At 39.0% G+C, this 14,900-nt stretch overlaps 1 protein-coding gene across 4 annotated transcripts in view; it reads right to left on the bottom strand.

The window, feature by feature from the left end:
• BCHE (butyrylcholinesterase) overlaps positions 1–14,646 on the bottom strand; it is a 72,311-nt gene extending 57,665 nt beyond the window's left edge. Inside the window, exons 1-2 of one of the 4 annotated variants that reach the window (XM_039255017.1) lie at positions 14,409–14,646; positions 7,737–7,920 (exon numbers count right to left, since the gene is read on the bottom strand). In XM_039255017.1, coding sequence (XP_039110948.1) covers positions 7,737–7,842 — 106 coding nt within the window. In that variant the 5' untranslated portion in view covers positions 7,843–7,920; positions 14,409–14,646. Of the gene's footprint in view, positions 1–3,951; positions 4,042–7,731; positions 7,921–14,408 lie in introns of those variants that run through there. The other 3 variants (XM_039255020.1, XM_039255021.1, XM_039255019.1) reach the window with 3 other exon arrangements.
• Positions 14,647–14,900: the final 254 nt, after the last annotated feature.

Below are 14,900 nucleotides of genomic sequence, written 5' to 3'. Positions count from 1 at the left end.
ATGATCTCATACTAATATGATAATGTAATAATACTGTAATGTTTCTTATAGACTTGACACTAACGATATTTTATATTTCTGACAGTTTAGAGTTTTAGAGGCACGGCTACCACAGTCTTAATTTTTTTTCCTTTTGATAATTTCTAAGCCTTTTCTTTTAAATAAATGTCAGTGACATTTGGAGAAGAACAAAGTGCTGCGATGGATTTTTTTTTCTTTTTTAAAAACCTGCTTGGGAAAGAAAAAAGGACTTAAGACACCAAGTGGGTTTACTTGAAACTGCATTTCAACAGATTAATTGCAGCATCCCTGCTTGGCCTCATTCCCCCCTGTGGCCAGGCTCAAGCAAAGTTCTTCTTAGTCTAAAGCAGACATTGTCTGGGCTTTCTTCTTGGTTTTATATAAATATTATTTTGCCTTTATAAACAAAACACCTAATGCTAATAACTTTTGGTCTCTGATACTTTTCAAACATTTCATGTACAGTTTACAAATTTTATTGCACAGCAAGTATACTACTACTGAAATGTTTCATTTTTGCATGTAATTAATATATGTAACAATTTTCCTTGAATATTTAAGAAATATCTATTCTAACAGCTAAAAGATTGTAATATCATTCCCGTGTTATTTAGCTTGATTTACATAACTGTTTCTTGTATGTTTTATTTATATTTGTGCTGAACAGATGTTAATGTTTTACAGTATGATTCATACGAATAATGACTAAGCTTGCTTTTTCAACAATGATCTATGAGCCATCATCTTATAAACAACGTAATTAGTAACATTCAAAAAAAACCCATAGTAAGTATGTGTTCCCTGCAAGAATGGCAATGTAATTCCAACTCACGATCACTCTACCTGTTGGAGTGTTTATATAACATATTCTGAAATCTAGACTTTAATACGAAAATACTCATGTGCTCATATACTCATTGTTAGGGTAGGATGATATTTTTATATTTAGCTACAGCATTTATTTAAATAAATTTTATGTTGTCCTTTTCATAAACTGGTATTCTCTAGTCTAACAGGTGGCTGTGTAGTTTTACTATTAAGAGATATTTGCGTTTTTAGTATATGCTATCACATGATTAAATAACCAAAAGATAAATAAAGGAGACTAAGAAAATTTTGTTAGCCTATACGTCTAAATCATTATTTTTTTAAAAAAATTAATGTTTATTCATTTTTGATAGAGAGAGAGAGAGAGAGAGAAAGAGAGTGGGGGAGGGGTAGAGAGAGACAGAGACACAGAATCTGAAGCAGGTTCCAGGCTCTGAGCTGTCAGCACAGAGCCCGACGTGGGGCTCAAACCCAGACTGCGTGATCATGATCTGAGCCAAAGTTGGTAACTTAACCAACTGAGCCACCCAGGTGCCCCCATATATATCTAAATCTTTATTAACAATTAAAGCATTTTCTTCAATAAATTCTGGTGTGAATTGGCTAATGTCACATTAAATAAACAATTTAAACCCGGAGAATACATAACACATTTACTATAAAGAATGGGGAAAATTTTCACCAAGTACAATTGAGTATCTAAATTTAGATCACTTAAATTACTGTCATAGTTTTTGAAAGAAGGACAGAAGTTTTGTTTGGAATTGCAAAAGAAAATGAATGATGGAAGTGGGAGGAGGAAAAAGCTGAAAGATATTTAAGACTATAGAAATCTAAGGATAGAATATATATATGTGTGTATATATGTATGTGTGTGTGTGTGTGTGTATTCTATATTGAATATTCTATATTCAAAGGAAATCAAGGGCTCCAGGATATCAAAATCTACTGGCCATATTTGGAAAATATTTGAAACTTTTAATAATAAAACTTTGAAAATTAAAAAAGGCAATGCAATATATTCTTTGGACTTTTGATTTAATTTTGAAAGTAGCATCAATTTTAAGAAATATGTTATGCTATAAGATATAGGTGTAATACGATGATTAATAGAAAGAGCTATTTATTTGCCATATATTTGCCATAGTTGATTATCAACCACATTTTCAAAATAACTGGCCACCTATGGTCAAGCGAATATTGATAACAGCTTTCTCTGAGTGTAATTTCCCTGTTTCTTAAAACATTATAACACGTATTTCTGTATAAAAATAAAGCTTCTGAAAATAGTGGGGCAAGAGCCATCTAGATAATATGATCTAGAACAAGCGTCTCTAAAATGTATTTGGTCAAAGTAAGACTGCTAAGCCTTTATACCAAACCTAAAAAGCTTGTTTTGTTGCAGGCTATCTGAAGTGGCCAATTGAGGAAGTCTGTTTATAAATAGACTAAACCACTGCCTTTCAGAGATCCTTCAAATATCTATTAGGCAATAAAAGAATGTGTACAGATAGAAGACACAATGTTAGGTATTAAAAATGGAAGATCTGTATCTGTCCTCAATCAGGAAGAATATTCACAAACTTTTCACTGTGTGAATAAATCAAACATTTAATATTAGAGAGATAATTTGGGTCTTCTTTGAAAGTTGAGTCTGGTCTTAAGTTGACACCTATTCAACTATAATTCTCTAGTATCCTGTACAGTTTAGTCAATTTAAATGTTATTATTAATTGTTACCGAAAAACAACTCAAAGCAGAAACTAAATTTATAAACAAGATGTGACCTGCTAAGATATTATTAGCTTATATTTTAAAAACCGAAATGTGGAATAGATCTCAAACATTTTCTTAAGGTTAAAGAAGCAGGGCTTTAAAAACAAACAAACAAACAAAAAACCATGAAACAACAACAAATCTAGGAGAATAAAGCAACTTTGTAGATCCAGTTAGAAATTTTATTTGTCATTCAAAGGTGATGTTATTTCAAAACCACAGAGAGTTTCTGAAGATCTTCATTGAAAGTATAAAGCCATTCTTTAAAAACTCATGCTCATCTTTAAATAAGTTCCTACTTACATAAATAAAATATAATTATGTTTACCATAAGTATGAGATAGTTTATATTATGAAAGATATTATGCAAACTAGTGATAGAAACTCCTGGTTGAGTTTATTACTACCTAATACATTCATAAATATTGGGAAGGCCCATTCTTGAAATATAAAGGAAATTATAAATGTAAATCATAAACAATGAAGTAATGTTGCTTACATTTCAGTTCACTTTAATCATTCATACATATTACACTCAATGTTCAGTCCTCTGATTAAATAAGAACTGATATCATCAAAATAAAGGTAGATTGACCAGACTCCAGGATGAGCAGAAAAATCTATATTTGCTAATTGTTTCTATACAATAGCAATAATAGCAAATTTACAATATTTTGCTATACTTTAAATGCACATATTTCAAAAAAAGAGGACAAACAGGACAAAGGGGGGAAAGTTTGTAAATCAAATTAGAAAACAGAATTTTCTTGTAGATATAAGAAACTTACACCTTATTCTTTGCCAATTGATACTGGTAAAGTTTCAGATGACAAAATGTTGATTAAGAAAAGTACCCTGTCAAGCCAGACCATAAGAGGACTATTCATTTCAAGCCATTTAGAAAAGAAAAAAAGAAGAGAAAATAAAGTAAGACGGGTCAAAGATCCCTTTTGTTACCCTTTTCAGGAGAGATCCACTAAATTGTGCATCTAAGGGCAAAATAGAGCATCAAAATGTTTCCCTTAGGGGCTGCACTGAGAAAGTACATCACAGTGATTCCACAAGTGCTGCGGTCCTTCACACAAAGTTGAATAAATTCATTATTTCCTCAGCAGTTAAATGGACTCAGTTTGCGTTCCTTCAATAATAGGCAGATTTGATGCATGTGCCTGCTGGCTCGCTTCATCTGTCCCATATGCAATAACTGTCCTCCACAGAGCACCAAAGGGGCACAGCAGACAAGTGAAGGGAGAACAATCCTCCTACAGAATGAGCTTCATCGCAAGTTGCATCTCTACACGAACATGTAAATTCCGAGCAGCTTACCTGACTCACTGCAACAAAGATGATAAAGTTTGCAAGGAGTGGAAGTCATGGAATACTTCAGGGAAATGCAGTGTGCAGCTGCTGCTCCTGCCTGTAAATTGGACTGCACTGACATTACAATCAACTGTTACTGACAAAGCTCGCGAGAGTTGGCAGCAGCAACTTGATCGAGAGGCAGCCAATCTTTACACTCTGACATCTGTTCAGAAGCTAATGGTATGAATGCAATAGTGATTCATTTACAAAAGTATTACCGGATTCATGCTTTATGATTGCAGGCGCTAGTTTCAGAGAGAGGGGAAAAAAAAAAAAAGATAGAGAAGCCTCTTTAACAGAAGCTGATAATTGAACAGAAAATGTACGTGTTTTCCTTTTTAAACACTCCCAGAACTTTTAACTTGTTTTCTTCTTTTATAGAATATGATTTTTTGTGTGCTTATTTTAAGATCTAAAGACTTACATATTGTCCTAAAGAAATGTGCTATTGAAATTCTTTGTACCTTCAATTTGTGCTTTGCATGTAGTTATAAAGGAGTGCAAAAGAGGAAAAAGGCAACAAAATAATTACTCTGCAGATAAGGCTATGCAAATCAAAAGATTACTTATCCTAACTGAATGAATGTCTCCCGTCAGGTATGTCCTTACAAGCCCTGCGCCCCAATACTTTCTTTAAATTATACAAATCTCAGCGTTGGTAATTTCCTATTCAGAGGTCCTGCAGGCAGTCAAGTGTGATGAGAAGCTGCAATTTTCTGGTCAACACAAAAATACAATGAACAGTCTTCACCAAACTCTTAAAAAGACACATTTGTCAGCTGGAAGAGTATGAATTCTCAGGGATGTATTTATAACTTTCAGACTTTTATTTTCCTTGAAATATATATTTAGGAAAATGAAAAAAATAAGCTTTTAATGTCGTTTCCCAAAGCAGTTACATTCTTTATCTCTTGCAAATGAGAGCTTTCACTTTTAAATCTCTCACTTTGGGGCTGAGGACTAATCAGTAGGCATGCACTTGTAGATAAACCCATTTTTGTTTTTAATATTATGCTCAAATTTCAAACACGCAAACGTGAGAGCTGTCATTTGTTATTGATACTATCTTGTGCCAGTCATTATGATTGGCAGTGACATAAATTATTTTATTTTACTCAAATAAAATAGATGAGTTAAATATCATTAACCATCTTTCTCAGTGAAAAAGCTAAGGCTTACAAAGATAAGAAACTTGTTATATATTGTACCACTAGCAGTTGTGGGAATCAAAAATCTAACTTTGATTTGTCTGATATCATGTCACGGTAACTGTTTCTAAGATAATAGCAATTTTGGTCTTAAAAATGATCTTTTATGCAAAAATTGCTACCTAGGAAGTATTTGTGGCATAAAAAGCTTCCAATCACAATGATTTGTAATGCATTTAGAATGTAGTTTATATAATGACTACCTAGTCACATAAAAGTTACAAAATACAGGGTCTTTCTAAAAGGAGGGGGGGGGCTTTTTAAAAGGGAGTACAATGACAAGTAAGCAATGCTTTGTAAAGTGATGGCATTTGTATTTAAAATGCAGTCATTCTGGCAAAAGGGAGTTCATCGGTTTAATAAATGTGATTTGGTATGCAAATGTCAAAACTCTCTCCAACACAGCTCGGCTGCACTGTTTTCTGGACCAGCATGTCTTATTCTCAAACCCTGCAATTGTCAAGGGATGTTTTTGATATTAGCAAATTCAGCAGTGCATTTTACATGCTCCTACTACCCATTTGCCACCAGGTAACATACATCACATGTATACACATATTTCATTTTCATCTGATAAACAAAAAGCTAAACAATAAAATAATCTGTTACAAGCATATTTTTATTTTGAACACATATTTGAATTGGCTGACTAGCAGCATCAGCTGACTACAAAACCTGGCAATTTTTCCTCAGCTCAGTATTTTCCCTTCAGGGAAACATCTTTAGCTACTGCCCCTTTAGTTTGCTTTCTTTGATTTCTCAGCTATGCTACATTATCTGATGCATTATTTCGGTGTGTTTCTCCCCCCCCCCCCCGCCCCCGTTTTATCTGAAGGTTTCCTCCATTGTGGCTCCACATACAGTGCAGCAGAATCCCCTCGCAGAGTCCTGACACTGGGGCTTCTCTTTCCAGGAAGTAACTTTATTCCTGCTCAACACCCTCAGTTGGATTTGCACACCAAGAACTGAGCCCTGAATGTCCAGTGGCATAGTATTTTTTATACATTTTCTCTTTCTTTGTCTCCCATATATTGTAACACATTCAAAACTAAGTAATCTCAGTTTACAAGGTCACGAGGGATGCTGTCACATAGGCGCATAGCCAGGTTACCTGGAAGGTTTTTTTGTTTTGTTTTTCTCTCTCTTTTTTTCTCTCCATAGGGAAGGCACCCTACCACATCCCCTCCTTTGATGCTCAGGCCCCTGTATTCTGGGTCAAAGAGCATCATCTTGGTTTAGAGATTTATGTTTTTATAACAAATATGACTTGAGGGGCTGTCCTTTTTAAATCATGGCCTCAATGAGATTGGAGACAGACCGTGCAACCAAGGGAGTTAAGCAGGGTAAGAGTAAGCACCCTCCCCAAAATAAGAGGGTAATTCCCATGAGGGTTTTGAATCCCCTGAGAGTTGAAAACCATCTTCCAAATATTCCCCAGGGTTCCAACCATTCCAGGTCTGGATTGGGACATGAGCAACCTTTTCTCATTCCATCTGTGATCTCCTCTATGACTTTTCCCTCATCATCTATCTGTAGGCAGCAGTTGCGCAGGTTAAGTTTTCCACTAACACCTCTCTCAGGAGCAAGCAGGTAATCTAAGGCCAAGCGATTTTGATAGACGGCATTGCACATTTTGGTTTGCTGTTTGGCTAGTAAGCTACGAGCTCTGGCGATTTCATTGGTTATAATTTCTAGAACTGCTTGCAGTCTAATTATGCAGTTTAGCATGTAAATGGGAGTGCAATAGCCCCAGAACCCATCCTCTGCCCAGGTAGCAGGGCCATAATATTGGATTATATGCTCAGGAGGCCATTCATCTTTGTAATAGCCAATTTGTAAGGCACACTGCTTCCTTTGAGTCTCCCTTCCTGTCCCTACACACTTGGACTCCCAATGTTTCCCTCTGGCAAGTGGGAGCAAGAAAGATGAAGGAATAGTTTCCAGCACACATGACCCTGACCAGACAGAGGGAAGTACCAAATAGGCTGTCCTTTCACTTATCTAGTATAGTCCACACAGGCCCGCCATTTAATGGCTGCATTGACATTGTCTCAGTCCTCTCAGAGATGACAAGGGGGGGGGACCTGGCTTAAGGTGATCTGGGGTCCTCCACCATTGGGTTTTTCGGGCAGATGAGTTCTAAAATCTCTGGCCTAGGCATGTTAAGTTTTTAACAGAGACAATGATGAACTTTTTCCCCACTAGGCAAGGCAGTTTTTCCCAATAATTGAGCTTTTGAGAAGCCAAACCCCTGTAGGAGGCTGAAGATATTTTGTTTTCCTATAAGGTTTGTGGGGATCTAATTCTTTAGTCTCTTATGGCCATCATTGCCCCATGTTGGTGCCAATGAAGCATCCTATCCACAAAAGGAAGATACGTGTTAACAGAAACCTCTCACCACATTTCCAGCCAGCCGGGGGGCCTCAACCAATCTTATGGCAAAGGGTAGAGCAAGAATCACAATCATAGTGAGAAAAAAGGCATGCCAGTGCGTCACTGTAAGGAAACAGAGAAAATAAGGACAGTCTTGTTTCACCTGACTGTGGATTCCTGAAGCTTCTGCCATGCTTAGATTAGCAGGACTGCAGTCTCCTGGAGCCTCTGGAGGTGCAGACTGCTTCTTCCATATGGTCAGCTCGCACAGCATTAGGAATGCACTCCCAGTTCTGAGACGCTGGCTTCAGTCTGCTGTAGTGAATCCTGGGACCCACTTTGGCCACCTTTACTGCAGTAGGGGTGGACAAAATGACGGTGAATGGGCCCCTCCAGAGGGGTTTTGGGGATTGGACATTTCACTCCTTTATCCATATTGCATCTTCTGGTTTAAAGGGGTGAGCGTCTGTGGTCAGATTCACAGGGAACCACTCTCTGACCCAATAGTGTAAGGTGGTTAGGGTAAAGCCAAGAGCCTGCATCTGTTGTCTTAGGGTTAGATTGTCAATCTCATTTAGTTCCTCCCCTATGCCCTTGATAATGCAGGGAGGGTGCCCATAAAGGATTTTATAAGGGGAGAGCCCCATCTGTTTCTTTAGCCTCCCACTTGCAGCTGTAGTCTGCCTCCCTGAAGGTCCCTATCTTCCTGCCTAATGTTTACCCTTTCCCTATTTATTACTTCCCTAGAATAGGGCCTGTAACTGCTGTTAGGGAACAGGGACGCTGACCAGTCTGGCTTCCTCAAGCTGATGAGGGATGGTGTAAGGGTACAGCAGTTAGAGTCTACCCAAGGGTTGGTCGAGCGGCCCACAGTAAGGTTTTACAGGAAGGCAGGCAGGTATGAGGTGGCATAAACATTAGCAGACACAAAGAGAAAAACACAAAGTACAGATTATATTGACTGACAAGATGGCATCTTAAGATAATGTCTAGTTTCCAAACCTGTCAAACAATCTAGGAGAGATCCTGACTTTGTAAACAACACATGTCGGGGAGTCTCTCATAGCGCACGTGATGGAGGCCAGGAGCAGTAAGTGATTAATGGTGACTCTATAAGAGTTTGGCCCTAACTTAATTAAAAAAAATTTTAAGCATCTAATGCTTGTGAGGTGTTATTTAGGGTTTGCTGAGTCTAAGTAGACAGTTTATTTTGAGGCGTAAAATTTTTCCAAGAGCCAGGAGTTCTACAAGAGAGTCAAGGCAGCCATTTACTATTATTAATTTGTAAATTTTTAGGTAAGCCAAACCTGGATATTATTTTATAAAGCAGAATTTGTATTACTTTTTGTGTCTTTTCTGTCTTGTAGAGGAAGGCCTTTACTCAGTAAAAGTATTGAAACCTAATTGTCAGTCTTTTCTGGATGGCCTCCAGTTTCCGGATTGCCTGGAAAAGCAAAATGTGGTTGAGCTCACAGGCTGATACTGTTTGCAAAACTGTCCTTGACAAAATTTTTTTCCAGTAAACATCCTTTGGGCCATTTGATCAGTTTTGTCCCTCCCCAAATGAAAGGCCTGATCCTGTGTCTGAATGATCTTTTAGCTCTGTGAGCTTGGTAACAGTAACAGCCCAGCTACATTTACAACCATTCCAAGGGCTGAAGACAGTGTTGAGCAGTCAGACCCAGTTAAGTTCTTTTTGGGAGTGTAGGTGAGATTGAGTCTCCTTTAATAATTGATATAGCAGGTAAACTATTTTCCTGAACCCTGGTATCTACAGCCTACAATATCTAGTAATTTCTAAAAACTCACATAATTGTTTATCTGTCCTGGAGTTAGTGGCAATGTCCCTTTCTAGCAAGAGAGTAAGGCTCTCTGGCATTATCAGGAAAGAATGAGAAAACTTAGGTTTTCTCATACACATTCCAGGAGCTGAGAGAAAAATTTAGGTAGAAGTTTTGTGGCGATGCCTCTAATCATTATGCTGGGTTTGGTTAATTGGCTTGGAGTGGAAGAAAGGACAAAAAAGGTAGCTCTGGTGTTAAGAAGGAAATCAACCAGTTTTCCTTCTATATTTAGAGTTACCTGAGGATCTGGGCTTCTGATAGACAGTTGGTTTAGATGAGCCACTGTGAAGAGCCCCAGGCCCCGGCTTGTCCCTTTCAGGGACATCGGTTATCTGAGCCCTCACAGATAGAAGTCTCTGAGGGCATTCAGATCTCCAGTGATTGTCTTCACGTAAGGGGCATGGCTTATGGGGTTTTCATTTTGGCTGTCCCTTCTGAGGATGTTCTCATTTTAGTACTCTTATTTAGTACTCTTTAGTACTCTCATTTAGTACTCTTTAGTAGTCCAGTCTGACATAGTACATAAGGCCACAACTAAGTCCTCAGATTTTTTTTCTCTCCTCTTGATCTTCGTTGTAATCTACCCAATTGGCAGCTCGTAAATCTCCTCCAGAGTCCCTTCAAGGACAACAGCCAATTTTTGCATTTTCTCTGAATATCTAGGGCTGATGGAATGACAAATTTGTCCTTTAAAATCATCTCAGCCTTAGGGGTGTCAGAGGAGCCATATATTTAATGAGAGCCTCCCTCAACTTCTCCAGGAAGGCCGTTGGGCTCTCATATTGCTTTTGCAAAATAGTGGCTAATTTAGCATAATTTGAGGGCTAAATCTTAGATTTCCTTTTTTTTTTTTTTTTTTCAAAACATCTGTCTCATTAAGAGTCTGATTTAACAAAAGCATTATATCTTTCCAGGTCAACTCAAAAACATACGTAATATTCTGAAAAGCCTTTATATACTTTATATATTAGAAAATTTACCTAGATCTTCTTTTATCCATCTTAAACCTTGTAATGTAAAAGTTTCTTCTGGCATTTTAGCATCTTATAAGGCAAACATGCCTGTTACATTACAGGGAGGATCTGGATAAGTTGGGTAGCAGGGAGCAGAACTGTGTTTTTTTTTTTAATATAGCTTGAGGACCCAAGGAGGGAGGATGTTGAGGTGGAAGACTTCCTTTCATCATTCTCTAGATCTGTTTTGCATACAGGTAAGGGGCCCTTAATTGTTTTCCCTCCTAATTGCTGGATTTTAGAAGGAGTTGACATTAAATTGGGATCCACCTTACATTCGATTTTTTTGTTAAGGCCCAAAAACAATGAACATAGGGGAATTCTCCCCATTTCCCCTCGCATTTGCAAAACAAATCCAATTGTAGGATAGTATTGTCATTGATATTTTCCCTCTGGTAGCCAGGTTCCTTCTTCCAATTTGTATTGGGGCCAAGACTTTGTGCAAAAGAAAATGAATCATGATGCATTCCAAAGGAGTTATGGCCTCGTTTGAGAAATTACCCATCTTTTGGAAAAAGGAAGAAAATTGTCCCTTATCTGAATTTCTTATAGCTGGCCAGGAGATGAGGTTTCTGGCTGGCTATGCATGCGCCTGGCAGCCAAAAGTCCTGTTAGTCTTGTGAGGTGCTCAGAGTAGTCGTTCTTACCCAGGCTTGACTCTATCTCCCAGAGCTGACCTGGTCTTTCCTTTTTCTTTTATCCCTCCATTTCCTGCCTGCAGGATCTTGGGGGGGTATTGGCTGTGTCCAAACAAGCCTTTCCTGGTTGTCATAGGATGCACTGATTTCATTGTTACCCAACAGTAACTTACATATTGATCATTAGCCATTGAGGGAGAGAGTTAAGGGGCCAAAGTCAAGGTCTATTCCTCTGCCTTTTTCAACAATGCCCACATGAGTAAGTTTCAGCCATGTGGATATCCATTTTCCACATACAATAGGCTACATTTACATAAAATGGCTCTCATGTATCTTAGTAAAAGTCCTTCGTATATCAACCATCCCTCATATGGCATAGGCATCCATTCCTCTGCTAAATAGGATCATCACAAATATGGAGGATTTAGAGGCTACACCAAGGATATTGCCATCATTTTCCTAGCTTTGGATCAAAGGAGGAAGAATTTTAATCTTAACTCAGTATACTTTTAAAATCCATTTATTTTAACCTTAGTCTGTCCTGACCACACATAAAATTTCTTTTTAAGGATTTTCCTTCACAAACCTTCTACAACTTTTCTTTGTATTTAGATTTTGTCCCAAGTCATTTCTCTCCAAATAACCAGTCTCATATAGGGAAAAATTACTTTCTTTTACCTTCAACAAAAATATATTTCCATTTTTTATATCTTTCTTTCATATCTCCTACTTTTCGACATACAGTTATTTCTTTAAATTTATCAGTTTTAACTACATTTAGGAGGATTTTAACTCTTCGAAACCTTGGTCTCCAGTGAAAACTAAGTAGCAGCCAATTGTGAACTCTGTGTTACATTAGAATTTTTTTAGATGGCTAACTTAAATCCATTAGGCATAAAGCATGTTTTCCCACAGATCTAAATATCCTTAGTTTCTCTGCAACAAGTCAGAAACACAAACCTATACCTAGTAATTAGTGCTTTAGCCTCTTATCTCATCAGATATCCAATAAATTCAATCTTAATTTATCATGCAAGCAAAACTAATGTTTTAGGTTACAAAAGACTTTGGAAGCTATTTAGACAATTATCCATGAAAACTTTGACACAGACAAAATTAACCACCATTTTAAGTCACCTTTTTGCTGACAAATTGCAACAGAGATAATATGTATTTGACCTTTAGAAAAACTTAGGTAGAAAAAGTTTTATAGATTCAATGCTGATAACTCTAAACACATATAAAGACCAACTAACTTAAATCCATTTAAATACCAAATATGTTCCATCTGTGTCCATTGAAAAGTTAATCAATTTGTTCCCCATTATATTTTTACCTGGGGCACCAGTGGTGAAATATGAAGTGTGCGGTCTTTGCGCCATGAACTCTAGGGTGGGAGGGGAGCTGATGGTGCCTGGGGCATTAAGGAGCCAGTTATGAGGGTGCCTCCCATGTGGTGCAGTAAAAGAGGTGAGGGAAGGGAAGGCAGCAGAGACAAGGTGCCAATAGAAGGCAGAGATAAAGAATTTCCTGTTTTAAATTGTTAGACCACCTTTTGCAAAGGAGAATCACCGAGGACAAAGCCCACAAACACAAAAGGAGTTGGTTATTCAGGTTTATTTTAGTCCAGCCGGACGGCCCCTCCCGAGCACCCAAAGAGTCCTCGGAAGAGCGCATCATTGAGCCATAGCTCAGGGTTTATATAGGGAGAGGGGGCGAAGCCGGTGTAGAGAAGCGAGAATTTTGCGGTTAGAGGTGGGGGGTGTGTGGCTTAACAGTTGCTTGAAGAACATGTTTGACCGTTCTAATCACAATGTCAATTAAAGATTTACATCTCAGGGGCTTGCTGCAGCCAGGAGGAGCTAGGTTGCTCAACCCCTGACCTTTCACCCGAATAGAGTTTGAGATCAAACAATGCTTGGTATGTCCTCATTTGCAAGCCCCTCACCTTTTGGCTCAAGGGAGTTTTACAAAATCTTGTCAGCTCAGACAGAGGAGTAGATTCCAGGTTTCTTTAGTTTAGTTTTGTTTTGTTTTCCACTAGTGGAAATGGAATTAGACAGTCCATGTCAGTCCAGAATGCCAGGAGCCGCACCGGCCTCTCTGGATGGCAGTCACAGCAAGGATATGGTAGCGTTTGTACAGCTCCTGCCATGAGAAATGAAAACTGGTATCTCCTGCTACTACTGGCTCACATTGGAAATGAGGCTGCTGGTATTGACCAGGCCTCACAATATTCTAGATCAGACCGACATTCCCCACACAGATTGCTCATAAGGAAAGGCATGTCCCTGCCTTTTCAAAAGAGATTTCAGATAAAAACATTGTGGATGATTGTTAAAAGGTTCTTCCCAAGGGCCTTGCAGATCCAAGACTTAACATAACAAAAGGGGCTTGAGTCTGGCCCTGAGACAAAGAGCCTAATTTAGAGTTAATGGCAAATATCTACCCCCACCCATTTGTTTCTGCCTGGAGCATTTTCTGGCCTTGTATATGCTGATTACTCCCTGTGAAGGAACCTATTGAGGAACTTCTTCTTTTGTGATTATGAGAGCAAAGGTATCTCCTGAAAGACCTGTTTGACCCCTGCTCACCGAGAAGTAACTTCACCCTCTTATGCTAAAAACTTTGTCTGGTATGCTAAAGATGCCTTCCTTCCCCATATGATAAGCATCTAAATCCCCTACCTCAATCTCTATTGTTAAAGGTTATGCATGAGTCTTCTACAAATCTATGTTCTGGGAAATTCTTACATATCAAAGAAGTTTGTTGTCAGAAATCATTGTCTAAGGCAAATGCCACTTCTGTGCCATCTCCAAAACACTTAAAATAAAGTTGAGCCCCAGTCAGAGCAGAGATGCCTGCCTGGTGAGCCCCAGTCAGAGCAGAGATGCCTGCCTGGTGATCAGAAAGAATCTCCGGGGCTCGCTCTCTCTCTCTCTCTCTCTCTCTCTCTCTCTCTCTCTCGACGACACAGTCCATCCTTCAGGGACCCCTGGACCTGCCGGAACCGGCCTCTGACACCAGAAAATACAGGAAATTTCCTTAAAACAAAGGGAGTTTCAGCAGCTGCCTAGGAATATTCCTTAAAGTCCCCATTCTGAGGTAGAATAACCAGAGACAGTTGGCTCTGATTATCATAGTCATTGACCCAGGAAAGGAATGAGAGACAAATCCCCACACACAGTCACAAGGCAACTCCAACCTGCCACCCAGTGCCCAGTGCCTCAGAGTTGCAGCTTCATTCTTTGTCCCTTGTGGAACTACTGAGGCAGCTCTTGGAGGTGAACAAGCTCCCCTCTGTCTTTTAGGGGCAGGTCTGCCAACACAAACCCGGGTTCTTACCAGTCTGATGGGCGGCGCTCCTTAAGCTGGTTCCTGGGCCCCATGGGTTCTGTCGGTACACATGGGGTCCTCACCCTGGCGTGCCAGGAGGGCTGGTCTCCTGTAGATCAAGCTGTCCCCTGGCACCAGGTAAGGCTGTCTTTCCCGGCGCCCCCAGGTTCGTATGCCTTGTGGCAAAGGAGGTGGAAACACACCATCTCTGAATCCTGGACACGAGCCCCCAGGTAATGTAGCTGGATTCTCGCACAGGAAGTCATGACACTGAGGCTTTTCTTTCCAGGAAGCAGCTTTATTCCTACTGCCACTGCTCAGTTGGATTCAAACTTGAACTAAGCCCCAAACATCCTGTGGCATACTTTTCAAAATACATTTTCTATTGCTTTGTCTCCCATATATGGTAACACACACAAATATGTAGTCTGATTAAGCAGTCTCAGTTTACAAGGTCATGAGGGATGTTGTCATGAACGTGCATAGTCAGGTTACTTTGAA

This window comes from Hyaena hyaena, unplaced genomic scaffold, assembly GCF_003009895.1.
Source record: "Hyaena hyaena isolate Hyena2069 unplaced genomic scaffold, ASM300989v1 scaffold_507, whole genome shotgun sequence".
NCBI lineage: Eukaryota > Metazoa > Chordata > Mammalia > Carnivora > Hyaenidae > Hyaena > Hyaena hyaena.
This window is presented reverse-complemented; position numbering and strand designations above follow the sequence as displayed.